This window comes from Sapajus apella, unplaced genomic scaffold, assembly GCF_009761245.1.
Source record: "Sapajus apella isolate SASKATOON/1434 unplaced genomic scaffold, GSC_monkey_1.0 scaffold84, whole genome shotgun sequence".
NCBI lineage: Eukaryota > Metazoa > Chordata > Mammalia > Primates > Cebidae > Sapajus > Sapajus apella.
Window position 1 is genome coordinate 8962472 of NW_022437024.1, and position 18703 is coordinate 8981174.

Sequence of the window (18703 nt, forward strand, 5' to 3'; positions counted from 1 at the left end):
GAATTTATTAAAATTGTAGGCTTTCTCAGTGCAAGGATTTCTTTATCCTTGGAATTAGGCAAAATAAACAATTGAATACCAAAAATTCAATGTGTTTTTTTTCCCTGTTTTCAAACCTCATAGAAATTGTAAATATGAGCAACTGATCATATCTCTGAGAATTAACTCTTTCTGTACAGAGTCCTGCAGAGCTTTGATCGTGACCTGATACTTGGTCCCTAAAGATTCTAGAATACCAATGGAAAAGAAAATCATGTAGGAAATTAGCCCAAGAACCATTAAAAACAAAACAAACAAAACAAAAACAAACAAAGAAAACATAAGGATCCCAGTGATGTCCCTAAGGAATAGTTGGCTTAAAAACTTTTTGGAAGGAGGAGGGGTCTTTGTTATAAACTTCCGTCCCTCCTCTGGCTTCTGTTCCCTTACCCTCTGCCCCCTGCAGAGTTGTGTTTTCTGGGAATCAGCAAGTAAGATCACAAGTGGTCTTTTCTTTTTTTCACTCTCTCCCATAAAGAAAGCTTTATCACGTGTGGCCTTAAACTTGCAGCAAATTGCAAAGAAATGGCTCAAAAGCTTCAGCTCTTTCTGTGCCCTGGGAGCTGAGATGCACGTCAGTAGCCTTGCCAGCCTGGCCAATTCTCTGCTGACTGCCAGAAAAAAAGAGGCCAGGAGGAAAGAGGAAAGAGAAGAGATTGCTGAGGGGTGAGACCATGCCCTTCATCTTTTCTTTTCCCTAATCTGCTTGGCCTGTGTCCACCCATGCTCTCCCCACCTGATAAAATTGTTCCAAATTGCTGGGGAGTGTACCTCAGTTTCCTCTTTCAGTCTTGCTGAGCACATTGAAAGGAACTGGCTATCTTTGATCTCTACCTCCAGGTAAGACTTGGTTCTCTCATTTCATGTTTTGTGATTAATAGATCAGATTGTTATGGGAGATTACTTAACCCTTAATTTCTGTGCTATTTATGTTTTATCCACAAAAATTCTCAATGCGAGGTGATAAGCCCCTCATTAGTTTTTGGTGGAAATAAGAGAGGAGATTGGTTAAAGAAATCAGATAAACTCAAAACTGAGCTCAAATTTTGAGTCTGATACTTAGAAGTTGTTTAGCTTTCCACAAGTCACTTAATTGCTTTGGGCCATCTAATTTTAAAAATAGAATTCTAATACTAAGCTTGTTGAGCTATTTTAAGGATTAGAAAAGGTACATACATCACCCCACGCAAAAATAGTACTTATTAAATCTGAATCTGACACAAATAATTTGTATTGGGTGGGAAATTAGTTTCCAAACAACATACATTCCTCTCCAGCAAGTGCCATAAGGCTATTTTTCAGCTCGTCTGAAGGCAGTCATCCTGGTGCCTAGAAGTCAAGCCAGGACAGAGGTTTTCCTCATGGGAGATGGCCAGAAGAGAGGGAGGAGCATGGTTGCCTTTAGGACTTTCTCTGTGGCAGTCCTTGGAGGCTGATTGCTGGACAGAGTCCGAGTCAACTGCAGAGCAGAGGGGTTGAGTACATCTGTGTGATCTAACTACAACCTTCATAAGCCACTTGCTCTCTACATTTAAAATCTGGAGGGATGATTATCAAACTCATGAGGACAGATTATTCAATTTTTTTGAACTCAAAGGAAGAGAAACTGCTTGGCTTGTTTTTCTTTGACTTCTCTCCAAACCCAGGGTACTGGATGAAAACTGTCATATGTCTTTTCCTGGAAGAATCTATTCAAGAGGCCAGAGATCAATTAACGATTTGCCAAATGCAAATCATTCTGAATAACTGTGTACTCTTGCTCTACTTCTGCAGTTGCAAACGAAGAGAGAGAGCCTGAAGGCTCCAAGGATCTTTCCATTCATGTCATTGAGCTTCCTTCCCTCTCTTTTTACAGGGGATGAACCGTAGCCTCCTTGGAACATACTACACTGGCAATAATTTGTGCATTAGACACCAAGACACTTCAGTAAAGCTAGGCAGTGCCAATAGTTTAAGCTGGATACTATTTTCCCCTAACACAATGTGAACTGAGATAACTATATTTATCTTTCATTATCACTTTTGAATTCCAGTTACAGTGATTTTTGTGTCAACACCTCCATATATTAGATAACTTAAAATGTGTTATAGTATCTCAAGCTTTTCAGCAATGTTTTTAACAGAATTATTTTTCTCATTGGCATTAGCATTCTAGATGTAACACTTTGGATCTTTTAAAGACAAATTTGGGATAAGTAATAGCATATTTTATTATTAAACAATGTATTTGTATTTTCTGATCACTAGATTTAATATTATGACTGATGAGAAATAAGACGATATGTGAATCCCTAAAACAGAAGGCCAAGTTGAATTATATAATTTCATCCTTTAAAGAAGATTGCAATTTAAGCTATAAATTTAAGAATTATTCATTTCTTATTTTAAAATATCTCTGGTTTGTGTATCTCTTGCTTGGTAATATTTTTTACTCTTAGTTTAGTAGTAAAGATATCTATTTAATATTGTAGAACTCTGTGTTTCCCAAACCCTGTTTTCATTGTTCTGGAAAATACTGTTCTAGAAAAGAAGTCCTAGTGACTCAGTAGACAGAGGAAGTTGGCTGATGGTATCAGATACCATTAAAGAAGAATATCTATATTCTTCATTTCTTAAACTTTGTTTTTTAAATCAGTAATAGATGTTGAATTTTATCAACTGATGTTTTTTATCTACTGAAATTCTATTTTTTAAAATCATTCACGTGGTAATTTAGGTGAATGAATTTAAGTAGCCAATTTTTGCATCTTTTAGAATAATTCTAATTATAGAACAAGAGCTAATTTGGATTTGCTAGCATTTTACTTAGAATTTTATAATCTTTGGGCTGAATCTGAAGTTTTCCTTTTTGTACTATCTTTATGCTGTTTTGTTACCAAGATGATTTTAGTTTTGTCAAACTAATGGAGACAATGATTATGTTTCCATTATCTGCTATCTTTCCTCAAAAAATATCCCTTGATAAATTATTTCTGGTATATCATCTGACCATAGTATCTTTGTTTAGGGAATAGTTTCAGAATATTTTTGATAATGTCTTTCTTGGCTATTTTTCTTTTCTGGTTTATATCAATAGAGGTAATGAATATTTGCTAGAAACTAATCCATTAAGTCAAGGTATTAAACTTATTTCTATATTCTACGCATCTTTTTATGTTTTATATTCCTAAATATATCTGTTTTTAGGTCATTAATATTATGTATTTGTGTCCTTTTTTAATCTTGATTTGCATTATTAGAGTTTTGTTTAGCTTATTTTTTGTTTTTAATTATTTCTGGTTTCACTCACTTTTCTTTTTCAATTAAAAAAACTAAAGTTATACATGTTTATAAAATGAATCAAAAAGCCTAACAATAGTTTGTTTTAAAATCAGGCTCTTGTGCCTCATCCTTTCTTTACTCATTTCCAACTCCCTGGAAGAATCCACCTAACTTTTAAATTGTTGAGGTTTTCTATGCTTTAATTTCATATTATTAATATAAAACAAATTGTGTATACTACTATTACTTGATTTTTCAGTTTGAGATGGTATCTACAAATTGAAATGATGAAGGATGAGGTTTAGTAAACATAGAACAAGCACTGCAGAAAGTCAAGGGGATATACACATGGTTAGAAAAAATTTCTGCCATAATACATGAAATTTGACTCCTAATGTTACTCCTTTGGTATGATGTGGATGTAGAAGTTCTCTACTAATGTACCGTTGGTTCATCTGATAATACTAGGGAGACCCAGAAATTGTTTTATTTGTTGAATTACCGATTTAGGTTAGATTATCAGGCAGGCACTGAGCCACGTGGAATTCTAAAGAAGTAGGGGCACAGGATATGTACATATTGATGTGAACAGAGAGAAAATAGGTTCAGTGTGTGATCCTGTCCTGTGAGGGGTGGTAGGAAAAAAGAGCATGGGAAGCAAGGCCATCTTTTTTACTTTAAGGCAGATCAAAGACTGCCTTTTCACCTGAATTAAATCTAAGCCCGAGGCACAAATCATGTTGCTTCCTTATTTGTCAAACAAAAACAATACACAAATTGAACCTCTTCTTTTTCTGTCATATTTTAAGCCTCACTTTGGGTGCTACAGGAATCATAAGGTGGTATAGGGATCTATAATGAATGTCTTTCTGTTTTACTAAGAAGATAGATTTAAAGGCTTTAAAGACTTTATTCTAATGAATCAATATTCAAATAGTTGAATTCCTCTTTTTCCTTTCCTGCTTGCTCCCAGTTTAAACTGGCAAGACCACAAAGTTAGCAAAATTCTGCCTTGTTATTTATTCCAAAGGCAACACTTAAATTTATTCTTTGCCATAATGAGGCTTAAACTGAAGGGATTGAAAAAGAATGCTGGCTACAGAGTTCCAATAATAGCAGGGTTAGTTAATCAAATATCCTAGTTGATTTTAATTGAAAAAATTTGCCAACTTTAAGGTAGATCCACTTTAAATTGGGCCTATAGAATTGTGGTATACTGTCGAATTTTTTAAAAAGTAATAAATGTTGTAGTATTTATTTATTTTTACTTTAAAAACTAACTTTGACAGGTCAGAGTCAAGGAACGTTTTTATAATGGACACTTCATCCAAAGAAAATATCCAGTTATTCTGCAAAACTTCAGTGCAACCTGTTGGAAGGCCTTCTTTTAAAACAGGATATCCCTCCTCAGAGGAAAAGCACCCATGCTGTGGTGAACTAAAGGTAGAGTAACCAAGAAGAAAATGGGGTTGATGCGCTTAGCTTTCTATCCAGATATCTTCTATAGAATGAAGTTAGAATAAGTTTTTCTCCTTTTAAAAAAAATGATCTTAGATGTGATTTACTAAAACCACACCTTGCCAGACAGTGCAAGCAATATCTGCCTGATTATGTGGGTTAAATTACTTTCCTGGGCTCATTTAAATGCCCCTCCTAAATATAAAAGAGAGAGACAGTAGAAACTAATATTTATTGAACTTCTGCCATGTACCAGATACTATGCCAAGTACAGATATAACATTTAATCTTTTGTAGCATCATGTTACTCCAATTTTGCAAATAAAAATGAGAATAATGTTACACAGTAAGAAATGTTGCTTTTTAAAGGGTGCTTGTGTGCTCCAAGCTCCTGTTCTTTCTTTATACAAATATTCACTCAACAAATCTTTGCTTTTTTCATATAAATGCTAACCACCTTCCCTATGAAGTTTCCATCACAGACTCATGTCTAGCAAACTTTGTAAGCTAGGTATCAAAGACATGTTTTCCATTGAAAAAAACATATGACTATGAATTTAATAAGTATAAATATAAACACAAGGAATAATAGTTGCACTTTTTCAGTCTATGCATTATGTTCCCTGCTGGTGCATGCACCACCCCGTGAAATACATAATTCCAAGTGCTGGACTTGTTATAAGATGTCAAGTGTTTGGCATATGGTTTCATTTGTTTCATTTTCTTAACAATGAATGACACCATACACTGACTCTTCAATATAAGACTCCTTTGAGTGTCCCTTTGGAGCAGGGCGGAAGAAGACGAAAGAGAATTCAACACACATTTCACATAAAAACAAAATATGTATTTTAAATTCCAAGAGCATTTGAACTTTTGAAAATCTACATGTTTTGTGTTTAAGGCTGATGGAAACCTTGAATAGTGTTTGAATTAAAGTTTCGGTGATAATAAAGCTGATATTACACATTCTTTGTTATTTATTTTGTATTTGACTGCTTAGTAAGTTTCCAATTGTGAGTCCAACTGGAGTCAGACTAAGTATGATTTGTCATATTTTCCAGGTGTTCTTGGGTGCCTTGTCTTTCGTTTACTTTGCCAAAGCATTGGCAGAAGGCTATCTGAAGAGCACCATCACTCAGATAGAGAGAAGGTTTGATATTCCTTCTTCACTGGTAGGAGTTATTGATGGTAGTTTTGAAATTGGTAGGTATCACAGATGCCTGACTTTAGTTTTAAGCCCAAGATCTTCTAGGTGTGGCTAAAGGACATCTTCTGCATCCTGTTGCCTGCTGGAATCTGACTCTATTCATAAAATCTTTTTTTGGACAGAATTTGCCATGATCTTTTCCTACAGGAGAGGCAGTTTTCTCTTTCAAGCAACCAACAGTAAATTTCTCTCCCTAGGTGTTTGGTATTGCATGGTTCATACAATTCAGAGCTCCACATCAGAGTAAGAGACTTTCCTAGAGGAGAGGGTGAGAGGCTAATTGTTATTTTGAGTTATAAATCTATAGAAGTATCTTTACAGAAGAACAATATACCCTAGGAGCCCTATGATTCAATTTTAGAAATGTGAAATAATCCAAATGGACTCTACAATGGGAACATTCAAAGAGAATCAAGAATGATGAAAGAAGTTACATCATAAAAGGGATGTTTCCACCCAATGGCCTAGAAAGAAGAATGAAATGATTCTATTACCTAGAACACAAGATCAGAGCAGGCAATAAAAATTCAACTCTTAGGTGTCTTCAGTTCGCCATTGACCTATAGACTCCTTCTTAGAACTTAAAAAGACCAAGTAATTTGAGTCACTGTTTTAGAAGTAATTTAAAGAGGATAATCCTAGCTAGTCTGCTCCTGAACTGGTAAACTAAAAGGCTTAATTTTTTATTGAAATAAACCAAATAGTACCCTCTCTGGTCCTTAATGCTTGTTTGGACGCAGGTCTATGCTATAGTAAAACCTCTAAATGCCCCAATTTTAGCTTTACCTGGTGAACTTTCAGAAAAAATGAATAAATATTTTTCAACTCTTCAACAATTTCTTTTTGTTCATACTATGTGTTTAGTTCTTACTCTGAATGTCACAGAAAAAAAATAAAATGAATAAGTAACCTTTTGCCTTCAGGCATTTGCTTCCCAAATTCACTTTTTATCATCCTTCCAGAATGACCTTTCTTAGTGCCAATCAAATTTTAATGTCCATACAAATAGCTGGGCAATTTTTTGAAACTCTTTCTAAAAATCTGATTTGGTAGGAACAGGATAAAATTCTGCATTTCTAATAAGCTCCTAAATGATGCTGATGCTTCTATTCAATAGATCACATTTTGTGTAGCAAGTTTCTAAAACATCTTATCCCATCAATCGTTTATGTAATCTGCTTAGACTGGCCCAAATGGTTGATTTATTCCTTGACCTCTGTTCTACTGTTAGCCCTACACTGAATGAAGGGCCAAAGAGAATCAAGGTAAAGGGTGACAAACTGCGTCATGAGAGGAAACAAGGAGGAAGAGGTAGCTGGTGCAGATAAAAGAACAGAGCAGATATGGACAGTTAAAAAATTATATAGCATGATGTTTGATGTTTTTCTCTCTCTAGATTATTGTATAAAAATATGTTAGAGCTGAAGAGGCATAGAAATGATAAGGTCCAAAGTTTTGTTTGGGCTCCCAGGTCCCAATGAAACTTGAGAGAAGAAGTCTATATTTGATAGACAGTGCTAAGTTTTCATAGAAAATAGCAAAAAAACATGACTCTAGATTCACATTAATTATTCCAGACCATCCTAGGCATATAAATTATTTATTGGATTAGTTGCCTTAAAATGGCTTAAAAGTTCTCTTACATCCCTTGAAAACCTTTATCCCAAATATCACTGGTTTGCCCTAATTATCTGAATTATATAAATTTCCAGGCAAGTGACTTTCCTGAACATAATCTTAATTTACTTCTTTTGCCTCTTTTCACATTCCTTCCTTCCAAGATTCTGGAACCAATATCATCTTCTATCTTTATGTTATTTGTATGTGGCAACTTTGTTGAAATTCTATTAGTTTTAATTGATTTTCCATGGAAACTGTAGAGTTTTCAAAATAGACAAATTGTCTGAAACAAAATATAATTTCATATCTTTCTTTGCAACTCTTAGATCTGTTTTTTCTTGTTATTGCCCCATCACACTAGCCTCAGTACTATGTTAAAGTACTCATAGTACTCATTACTATGTCTATTTACAATGGACATCTTTCTCTTATGTTTGACCTAGATGCAAATACTTTTAAATTTTCAGTATTAAGCAATATGCTTGCTTTGTGGTTTTGATAGATACACTTTAAAAATTGGTTTGCTCTGATTTGTTTTTTCCTAACATAAATGATTAATTTTATTGAGTGTTTTTACTTTGTCTGTTAAGTTAACCATGGAATTATTCCCCTTCCATTTGTTATATAGTGATTTAATTAATAACATTTATACTTGGTGGTACTCTTGTGCTTCTATAATAAACTGCTCTTGGTTTGGATATTTTTATTTTTATATACTATTCAGGCTGCTAATATTTTGTTTAGGATTTTTACATCTATCTTCATAACCAAGTTTGGGCTCGAATTGTTTTTTCTTACACTGTCCTTGTTCAGTTTGGCTTTAAAATAGTAGTCTCACAAGATGAATTGAGTAGCTTGCTTTCTTTTCTGTTATCTGGAGAGAGAGAGAGAGAGAGAGAGAGAGAGAGAGAGTGTGTGTGTGTGTGTGTGTGTGTGTGTGAGTGCGTGCGCGAGGTAGGCAGAAAAAGAAGAGAGCAAGAGTCTGTTACTTTAAAGTTTGGTAAGACATTTCTAAAACTTTCTGTACTTTTTTTTGTGTGTGAAAGACTAATGGTGGTAGATGTGGAAGAATTTTGATATCCAAGTTCATTTTTGAAAGATTATGTATCATCATTTATATTCCAAGTGTATCTCCTGAAAACTCAGAAAGGATACCAAGGAGGCAAAAACTTCTATAGATATAGTATATATCAATATACCATATATATATATATATATATATATATGTACGTGTGTGTATACACATGTGTATATATATGTGTGTGTATACACACACACACACACACACACACACACACACTATACAGAAATAGCTTGTAAACAGGAGTCCTTTATTGTGTGATATTGGTGAAGTGTAGGCGAGGGTAGGAGAGAATTGCCTATAAAGTAAAAGTCAGCTATCATTTTATAGTGGTTTATTTATTGTGGGACATATGTTGTGTTAACAAACATATGGATAGAATTATCAAAATAATATGATATACAATGTCTTCTACTAAATACATAAATTTCAAATGAGAAACCTTGTGCTCATGTACTAGTGTTTTAATCTGCACGTGAAGAAGAACTTAATTCTTCCTGGAGCCATAAAGACCAGGACCACTGTGCAAGTCATGTTTCTCACTATCATTATTATTATCCTCAAGCCTATAAAAATTACTGCTTTATTTCCAATTTACTAAAGCTGGCAATGTGACTGAACAGTAGTAAATTAGATGATTGCTTACAGATGTAGGGAAACATACTCTAGCTCAAAAATTGGAAATGAGAACTTCAAAGCAAAGCTACCCATTAGCCATCACAGTCAATTGCTGGGAAATTGTTAAATTCTTACTCTATCTAGCACTGTACATCTTAAAAATTAAATGTCTCAAATAAATATAGCTAAAACTTTTAAATCCCTTGAAGTCTAAAACCCTAAACAATGTTTGTCAAAGCATGTTCCAGGAGCCATCCTTATCAACACGTTTGAGTTAGTATTAGAAATGCAGATTTCTTGGCCTGACCGCAGATCCATGGAATCAGAAACTTTTGGTACTTGCCAAGAATCTGCATTTTTAACAAGTTTCCATTTTCTTAACCATTTCCTTTCAGTATTTTTATGCACAGCAAAGCATGAGAAATATTACTTGATTAATATGTTTAATCACTTACTATCATCAACTAAAAGTCATATACCACATGCTTTACTAGAGACATTTTAGAAAAGCATAATTTCTACTTTCAAAAAACCCCAATAATTTTAAACCATTTTTCACAAAAGATATAGATGGGCATATTTTATAAAGACTTTGTATTTTATCAAATTTGTGTTATATTTTGTCTTACTTTTAGGCATATGTTGAGGTTATATACTTGACGTATACCTAAAGTTGCCTATGTGGAATAATTTTATTTCTGTTGTGAGTCAATCTTTTTCTTTTACAAAGTGTATGAACAAGTCATAAAGTATCATTTGTGTAAATGTGTTTCATCATTTTATTTCATTTAAAGTGAAGTGCAGTTGTGTTTAATTTTTCTGTAAAGAATATCAGCAAAAGAAAGAATTTGCTATGTGTATTTCACAAGCACTTAGAACACGAATGGAAGTTTCATAAAAATTTTAATGAATGAAGAAAAAAGAAGTTTACTTCAAAATTACCAAAAAATATTTGAGAGAAGGTAAAGCATGCCTTAAAGCATTTGACTTACTGATAATTTTTTTTTTTGAGACAGAGTCTCACTCTGTCACCCAGGCTGGGGTGCAATGGAGCAATCTCAGTTCACTGCAACCTCCACCTCCCAGGTTCAAGTGATTCTCCTGCCTCAGCCTCCCGAGTAGCTGGGGTTACAGGTGTGTGACACCACGCCTGGCTAATTTTTGTATTTGTCTAATAGACAGGGTTTCACCATCTTGGCCAGGCTGGTCTTCAACTCCTGACCTCAAGTGATCCATCTGCCTTGCCCTCCCAAAGTGCTGGGATTGCAGGTGTGAGCCACCGTGCCTGACCAATAAAATTTTTCAAGGACAAATAATTAGGTTGGGTGGAATGAAGGACTGGAATTAAAATATTTTGACAATGGGATGAATTGACTGAAGCATGAACAGGATAATTTCAAGAATCATCTCAGATTAAAGGAAAAAATAAAAATGATGTGTAGATAGCTTAGTCAAAAGAAAACATTGCTTGATCTGCTATATACATTCATTCAGTTATGCTGTTGACTTCTAAATTCTCTAATTTATGATGTTTTATTTTTTTCCTCAAAGGGAATCTCCTAGTTATAACATTTGTTAGCTACTTTGGAGCCAAACTTCACAGGCCAAAAATAATTGGAGCAGGGTGTCTAATCATGGGAGTTGGAACATTGCTGATTGCAATGCCTCAGTTCTTCATGGAGCAGTAAGTCTAAAGCAATCATGTTTTCCTTGCCTTTAATTATTTAAATTTAAGCTTGACCCATGATAATTTTGTCTTACTTTTATTACATTGTCTTTGGATAAAATTCTAGAACAATTTTATAATTTTTCTTCTGACAAACTGTAAAAAAAAAATTCATAGATTACTGTATAATGACAAGATTAAAGAAAGATTTTACCTACTCTGTTTTGAGTCAAATGCTTTAATTTAGCTGTGGAGGAAAAATATATAACTGAAAATAAATTAATGTGGTAAATGTCAAATAAACAATTATTAATGAATACTACAGATAATAAATTCTGGATTATGGAACACTGGCTGGTAGATAATTAACTTAGGGATTTATTATCAACTCACACAACTATTCAATGTCCAAAAAGTATCTCTTAGACCTTTATCAATAGAAGTGGGGTGTCTATATCCTCTAACCCAAAAGTCTACTTTTGCTACTTTTGTTAATACATGCATACAGCTTTAGTAGTTCTAAAGATTTTTATCCATATCATTTTTAGCCTTACAGCAATCTGTGGGGTAGGAGAGCATAGTTTATCTTTTTTACTTTAGAGCTAAGAACCAGGCCCCATGACTTGAAGAGTCTGATGACTTTTGTAAGTTTAGGTGTCTTGTAATTATGAAACCAGAACCCTAAAACAAGTCAGCTGACTTCTCTGGCAGCAGCCTACATGCATATCTGTTTCACTGCCCTTCTCTCTGTTTATCTATTGCTGAAAAGGAAATGAATACCAAAAGGTTTCAAAGTAAGAGAATATTTTTAAAAGCTTATATTTCAAGTGAGACTTTATTGTCCACTCCAAATCATTGTATCAAGACAGTTTAGTGCCGGAGAGACTTAGAAATAACCTAGTCTGAACTTTTTCTTGAATTTTTAGACTACTTATATAAGTACAGTCAGATTTTGACCTCCCTGGCCAATCTGTCAAGGTAGGGCACAGAACTGTCTTGAGTGGGAGCTTTTCCACCCATTTGGATGAATTCCCTGGACCCTAAATTTTTACTTGGAGGGGGTTCTGTAATTTGGGAATTTCTGCCTGCTCTTTGGACAACCTCCTTCCACAGGTCAGAAGTTTCCTTTATCACTGAGATTCTGTAGAAATGTTTTATGTGTTCAGCCTGCAGAAAGAATGAAAAAGAGAAGAATGAGAAAACGAGTCTCCAATCTGCTTAATTCCTACTTGATCCTTAGTTGTGTTGCTGTTATCTGTTGATTCATTGAGCCTCCATGTGACAGTTTGCTCAGAGGGAAAAGCAGTTCCACTACTGAAAAAATTTAAAAAGTAAAAGTAGTTACATAGGATAGATAAACCTATTACTCCAGACTTAAATCACTATGCAGTGGATCTTCTATGTGGCAGTGGCTACATTACTTAATTTTTCTAGGTCTCAGTTTCTGCATCTTAAAACAGGTTTTAAAAATAATACCTAGCACATAATGTCATTGCAAATATTAAGTGAGATGACACAGGTAAAATGGTTATCATGGTTACCAGCCTAACTAGTAGCTGTGTTATCATTGTGCGTTATCAATCCTCTTAGCTCATTAAGCCACCTGGTTTTAACCAGCAATGGTTTTGTCTTAAAGCTGCTGTATACATATTAATAATTTTATTACTTTAAGTTAGTGTCAAATATAGAACACCCACATAAGAAAATCAGAGGGAAAAATGTATCAAAAAGAAGGTGGGACAACCAGACAGGATAATGTTGACAAAGGATACCAGAGGGACAGAGACAGATTCTTATCCAACATTTTTGATATGCTAGAGAACATATGTGTTTATTTATTATTTAATATACTTGCCAGGTACAATGTCAGGTAATGGACCTATTTCTGTGAGAAAACAAAACAAAACAAAAACACACACAATCTTTCCTTCATGAAGCTTGCTCTCCACTGAGGATTATCTCTATAATTTCTTTCCAGCATTACACAGCATTAGTCACTAATTGGGTGCTTATTCAAAATGTGATATTCATTCTCTAAGAGATAACTATGCTCTGTCTCCTTTACAGAAATATCCTTGATGTCCAACAAAACCTTTTAATCATGGATAGCAACTACTGAGGGCCTATTCCTAATAGGCTGTTTAGTTTTCTGTGTAAGCTCATTTAACTCATTAATTTAGCAAATATATATATATATAATTTCTCTAGGCAGCAAAGAAAGAGTAGTGACAAAAAAAATCTCTGCCCTAATAGATTTTTTGAGAAGGGGACAGAAAATAAACAAATACAATATGTCAGAGAATGGTAAGAACTATAGAGAAAAATAACCCAGTGAAGACACATAAAGAGTGTGTGTGGTGGGTCAGGGGTGGCTGAGTACAAAGCAGGGTAGTCAACGTATGGCTCACAGAGGTGGTGACATTTGAAGAAGATCTGATAATGGTAAAGGGGAGAGCCATGTGGATATCTGGGAAAGAAGACTTCTAGCCTAAGTGAACAGTGAAGGCAAAGTTTCTGCAGCAAGAGGAAGTCTGGTGCATGGATGACCTGCAAAGAGGCCTGTGTGGGTAAAATGCAATGACCATGGGAAAGCACAGAAGATGAACGCTGAGAAGTAAAAGGGAATGAGAGGCTATGTCAAGGTTGTTTCTCACTTTGATGGGCATTCGAATCACCTGAGGCTCTCGGTAAACTGCAAATTGTGATTCAGTAGCCCTGGGGATAGTGCTGAGATTCAGCTGATGTTGCTGATCTGCAGACCATCTTTTGAGTCGTAAAGTTAGGGCAATTGCAAGTATTTAGCTTGTCCTCTGAATGAGATGAGAAGTTGTTAGAAAGTTTTGAGTAGAGTGACATGATCTTTCTTATATTTTTAAAGGATCACATTTACTGCTACTTGGAGAATTGACTCTGGTGGGCAAGCTTGGAAGCAGGGAGACTATTTAGGAAACTAATGTAAAATTTCTAACATCAAAGTCAAGAGTGCATCAGTCAGGATTTGCATGCAGGTCAGAAATAAATTCCCTAATATAAAAGCATTTATAATATTAGTCCCAGAGTTAATTAATTTCATCTTTGTCTCTTCTCCAACAGTCTAAATAGGTACAGACCACATCCATACCTCTCATTTTACAACTTAGAAAATTAAAGCCTAAACATTATTTTTTAGAGAATCACAGATAGTAATTAGTAACAAAAGTGGCACTTAGATAAAGTCAAAATAATTATGATGCTTGCAACAGTAACCTGTTGACAGAAGGAACTGAGTTAAAATAATTACAATTTTTCAAAATACTCTATGATCACCATCCATTCTCACTTCAATAATCTTGAAGCATTATAATAGTCAATGGTTTCTCTGTAATTATTAACGAAATAAAATTATATTTACCATGATTTCAATGCTAAATGGTGTCATATTTGGTTAAGAATTGAAAACAGTCAACTTCATTAAGTGATTCTTAACCTACTATGGTCAGGGAACCATTTGATAAAATTTTAATAACTGGAACCCTCTTAAGCATTCACATAAAAACATACATATAAAAATGTTCTTACTTTTTCAGTGGGGTTCATAAACCCATTGAGATGTAGATTGCACAAAACAGATTTAAGCTAATTTATTTATCAATGTGAATATTTTAATAATACATCTTTTCTTTACTATGCCAAATAAACAGTTCTTTACTATTAATTTGCCAGTGTCTGTTCCTATGATTACTAGCCTTTGGCCAACAGTGCCTGAATAAAATGAGAATCAAGATGATGCTGGGATGTTTTCTTACCAGATAACTCTTCCCCAAGGGGTACAACGAGTGTGGAGAACACGGGACATGAAGGATAATTTGAGTCCAAGAGTACAGCTGGGGAAATTGTTGATTAGCATTATCACAGGATGCCCACTAAGCAATGGCTATTTATCCCAGCTACTATCATAACCTTATAAATGGGGGAAAGAGCAGGATTAGAAGTAACTTTGTGCTATACTAGCAAGCAGTAGAGAAAAAGCAGAATAACATCAGGATAAATGGTATTAAATCCATGTGTCATTTTCCATTCTCCAGAATCAGCCTGGTAATTGTTCTACTAAATTTACAACTCTAAATAAAGTATGCTGATGCTAATACATTGTTCAATTATGGCTCTTTCTCTGACTCAGAGAAAATCATGATTTTATCAAGTTGGATAATTTTTCTTTTTTTTGAGAGCTCTGTGGCCCAGGCTGGAGTGTAGTGGAACGATCTCAGCTCACTGCAACTTCTGCCTCTCAGGTTCAAGCAATTCTTTGCCTCAGCCTCATGACACATCAGGCACCCGCCACCACGCCATGCTAATTTTTGTGTTTTTAGTAGAGACAGGATTTCACCAGCTTGGCCAGGCTGGTCTTGAATTCCTGATCTCGTGATTCACCAGCCTTGGCCTCCCAAAGTACTGGGATTATTTTTTACTTTTATTTTCTTTCATTAATTAACTGGCCCAGGTATAATGCAACACAAGGGTATCCGAATTTTGGCTTCCCTGGGCCACACTGGAAGAAGAATTGTCTTGGGCCACACATAAACTATACTAACAACAGTTGATGAGCTAAAAATATTACAAAAAAATTCATAATTTTTAAAAAAGTTTATGAATTTGTGTTGGGCTGCATTCAAAGCCATCTTGAGCTGCATGCAACCCACAGACCATGGGTAGGAAAAGCTTGGCGTAATCTATGAGCAGGATCTTCCACCTAACTCTTCAGCAAAATCTGCTGTTAAATGCTAGTTTGGTTTGGTGACTCAGACTCAGAGACAGTTGCAAGCTCAACCAGGCACCCTAATGATTCGTGTAGCATACACATAATATTTTTAGTATGATGTTAATGAGTCTATCATGAAGAAAGCATTCTTCTTATACAGGTACAAATATGAGAGGTATTCTCCTTCCTCCAATTCTACTCTCAGCATCTCTCCGTGTCTCCTAGAGTCAAGCAGTCAATTACCAGCCTCAGTTATGGAAAAGTCAAAATCCAAAATAAGTAATGGTAAGATCATTTTTTTGACTTGACTTTTAAGCAAGCTTTAAAAAAAAAGACTTTCATTTGCTTTAGGGTGGACAAAAGTGTCTATGATTTTTGCTCCCAAAAGCTTTACTACTTAAACTGAGGTATCATAGTGCCACAAAAATTCCTAGATTACGAAGCAGTAAATGATGAAATCCTTAGAAAATATACCAGATGATCAAATCTTATGGAAAAAAGGAGCATTAATTAATTGATTAATTCAATGCTTCTAAATAAACGGGTCTTGAAAGCAGGGTGAAACTAGTTCAGCACATACAAATCTCAATCCATTGCTCAGACATGAAAGAATTTTTCCCATAAGTCAATATAATTTCTATGTTCAGCTACTTTTCATCAGAATGGCAAAAATGTACTCTCAATTTGTCCCTAACCTCCCTCTTTGTCCCCAGGGGTTGTTTACATTCTAGGGAGCTTATATAAGAGTAAAACGGGCAGCTGTGGTGAGAGCTCTTGATGCTCTCATTTCCCTGCCAGCTTAGATATCTAAAACCCCTGTGGTCACAATGTTTGGTCTTACTTGTCACCACGGGGCTATCTTATGTCCATGTTCATATTTTTCTTTCACAGCAGCTCTCTCTAGTACGGAAGTGGCCATCTTATATCGTTAGAGTGTTGCAGTGAGCAAATAATACAGAGTATGGTTTGGTAACAATGTCTACCTCCTCAGGTCATTCTGAGTATTAAAAAGCCAAGTATTTCCTTTAAAAAAAAAAAGTGGCCATCTTAGACACATGGAAATAATTCTATTTTTCACTCGAGCTAGGATGCAGATTTTGTCAAAGTGTCTAGTGTTCTAGATGGCTGATGCATATAGCACAGCAATGCTTTGTCTGAGATCCCCTTGGGAACATGGGAATGCTGTTTTCGATATCACTGTAGACACTGGAAATCCTGTGAATCAAAGGCAGGAATGCTGAACTAGACTGAAGTAGAGTCTTGCCTCCTGCCTGGGCTTCACCTGGCCAAGGTAACAGATTTTCCTTACTCAGAGTAGCCATGAATTTATCCACAGGTGTTTACAGTGTCTCTAGGACTCAGTACAGGCAGGAAGAGCAAATCCCCTCTTCTCCCTTCTGCTTCCCTTCAGCATCAATATGCTCCACACTCCTTCCCTGCCACCTCCCAACTTCACCCCCCACTCCTAATCTGAAGAATCAAATTGTATACAGGTAGAATGGCAGCCTTTTAAAAATTAATCTATACCTGCTATTCGTCCAAATCTCTTATCTATTCCACAAGACTTCTATACTCCCCTAATATTCTCATTAGTACTTTCTGTTGAGTTGCCTTTTTTTCTGGGCAATGAACACTGGATGTTTGAATGAAGGGAGGAGCCAAAGGATTAAAAACATATGGAAATGTGAGAGGGGAAGGAAGGTGAGAGCACAGAAATCTAAAAAGTTTACCCTCTCTTGCTGTATCAAAGAAGGAACATATTCTAGACAAAGAGGAGAATGTGAAAGGAGGTAATAAACATGTTCAGGAGGATGCATTCAAATCACAGGGCAAGAATGGCAGCCTACTTTATGTAAAAATATAGTGGGTAATAAATATGATTTAGGTTCACATAAGGAAGCAGGGAGCTGACGGAAGGGCCTGCAGTTTCATCTGTATACAATATACGGTCAGGGAAGATTTTTTTTTTTCAAGAGACATGATATAAAGACAGTACAACAAGTTAGGAAATATTTAATCCAGTAATGTTAAAAGGTGAAAGGTAAAACACAGGGCTTAGAGTCAGTAATTAAACTGTTTTTTAATAAAGGGACAAGTTAGCAGGCAGATATAGAGAACGACTCACAACTCAATTATTTTCTTTCCTTCAAGTGAGGTCCTTCTCCCTTAAAGTTTGTTTTTCTTAGACACAGTGGACACAAGGCTCACCCTTAAGTTAATAAGGATCTTCTCAAAAGTGCTCCACATACAATCCTCATCTCCCCTACAACATCTAGAACAGAGCTGTCCACAGAACTTTGTGTGATGATGAGAATGTCTTATATCTTTGCTGTCCAATACAGTAGCCTTTAGCTGCATGTGACTATTGGGTATTTGAAGTATAGCTAGTGTGACAGAAAAACTGAATTTTAATTTTATTTAATTTCAATTTTAATAGCCACATGTGGCTTATGGTTACTGTATTAAAAAGCACCATCCTAAGGTATCTACACTCCTCTACTACAAGACTCTCCTACCAACAAGCTTCTGAGAATTACACAATTGCTAGGGCTAGAATGCACATTAGAGTTAATTTTTAGAAAAGGAATTCGCACTATATTTTTGGAAGCAGAACAGAAATTCAGAGAAGACAAACGAAAATTCCATGGTCACTTGAACTTTTCTAAAAGAGGCAGAGTCAGACAGAATCCAAATGAGTGTAAAGTAGTCTTTACTGTTATGCAGTTCGATTCACTTGCTCAAAGGTATTCACCTTGATTCTTCACATAATCTATTTTTCACAATCAAAAATTAAGAGTTATTAACAAGTGAAAATAACTCCTACCTCATAGGTGAATTCAGTTAAAAAATGCCTGCAAACCACTTAGTTCAGCATGTGGCAGAGAAAGAACATTCAGCAGCGATGATTATTGGAGGTTGTTAACATTATCAATTTTATTAAAGCACCTAAACCTTCAAAGCTATATTTCATTTATGACATGAGGGTAATTGCCCTACTGCACATGATCATAT

General features: G+C 35.2%; 1 protein-coding gene across 6 annotated transcripts in view; it reads left to right on the top strand.

Moving 5' to 3' along the window:
- Positions 1-452: 452 nt before the first annotated feature.
- SLCO1C1 (solute carrier organic anion transporter family member 1C1) overlaps positions 453-18703 on the top strand; it is a 58235-nt gene continuing 39984 nt past the window's right edge. For 5 of the 6 annotated variants that reach the window (XM_032253819.1, XM_032253820.1, XM_032253822.1 and 2 more), the window contains exons 1-6: positions 453-705; positions 829-879; positions 4590-4743; positions 5823-5964; positions 10839-10971; positions 15852-15976. In XM_032253819.1, coding sequence (XP_032109710.1) covers positions 608-705; positions 829-879; positions 4590-4743; positions 5823-5964; positions 10839-10971; positions 15852-15976 — 703 coding nt within the window. In that variant the 5' untranslated portion in view covers positions 453-607. Of the gene's footprint in view, positions 706-828; positions 880-4589; positions 4744-5822; positions 5965-10838; positions 10972-15851; positions 15977-18703 lie in introns of those variants that run through there. The other variant, XM_032253823.1, reaches the window with a different exon arrangement.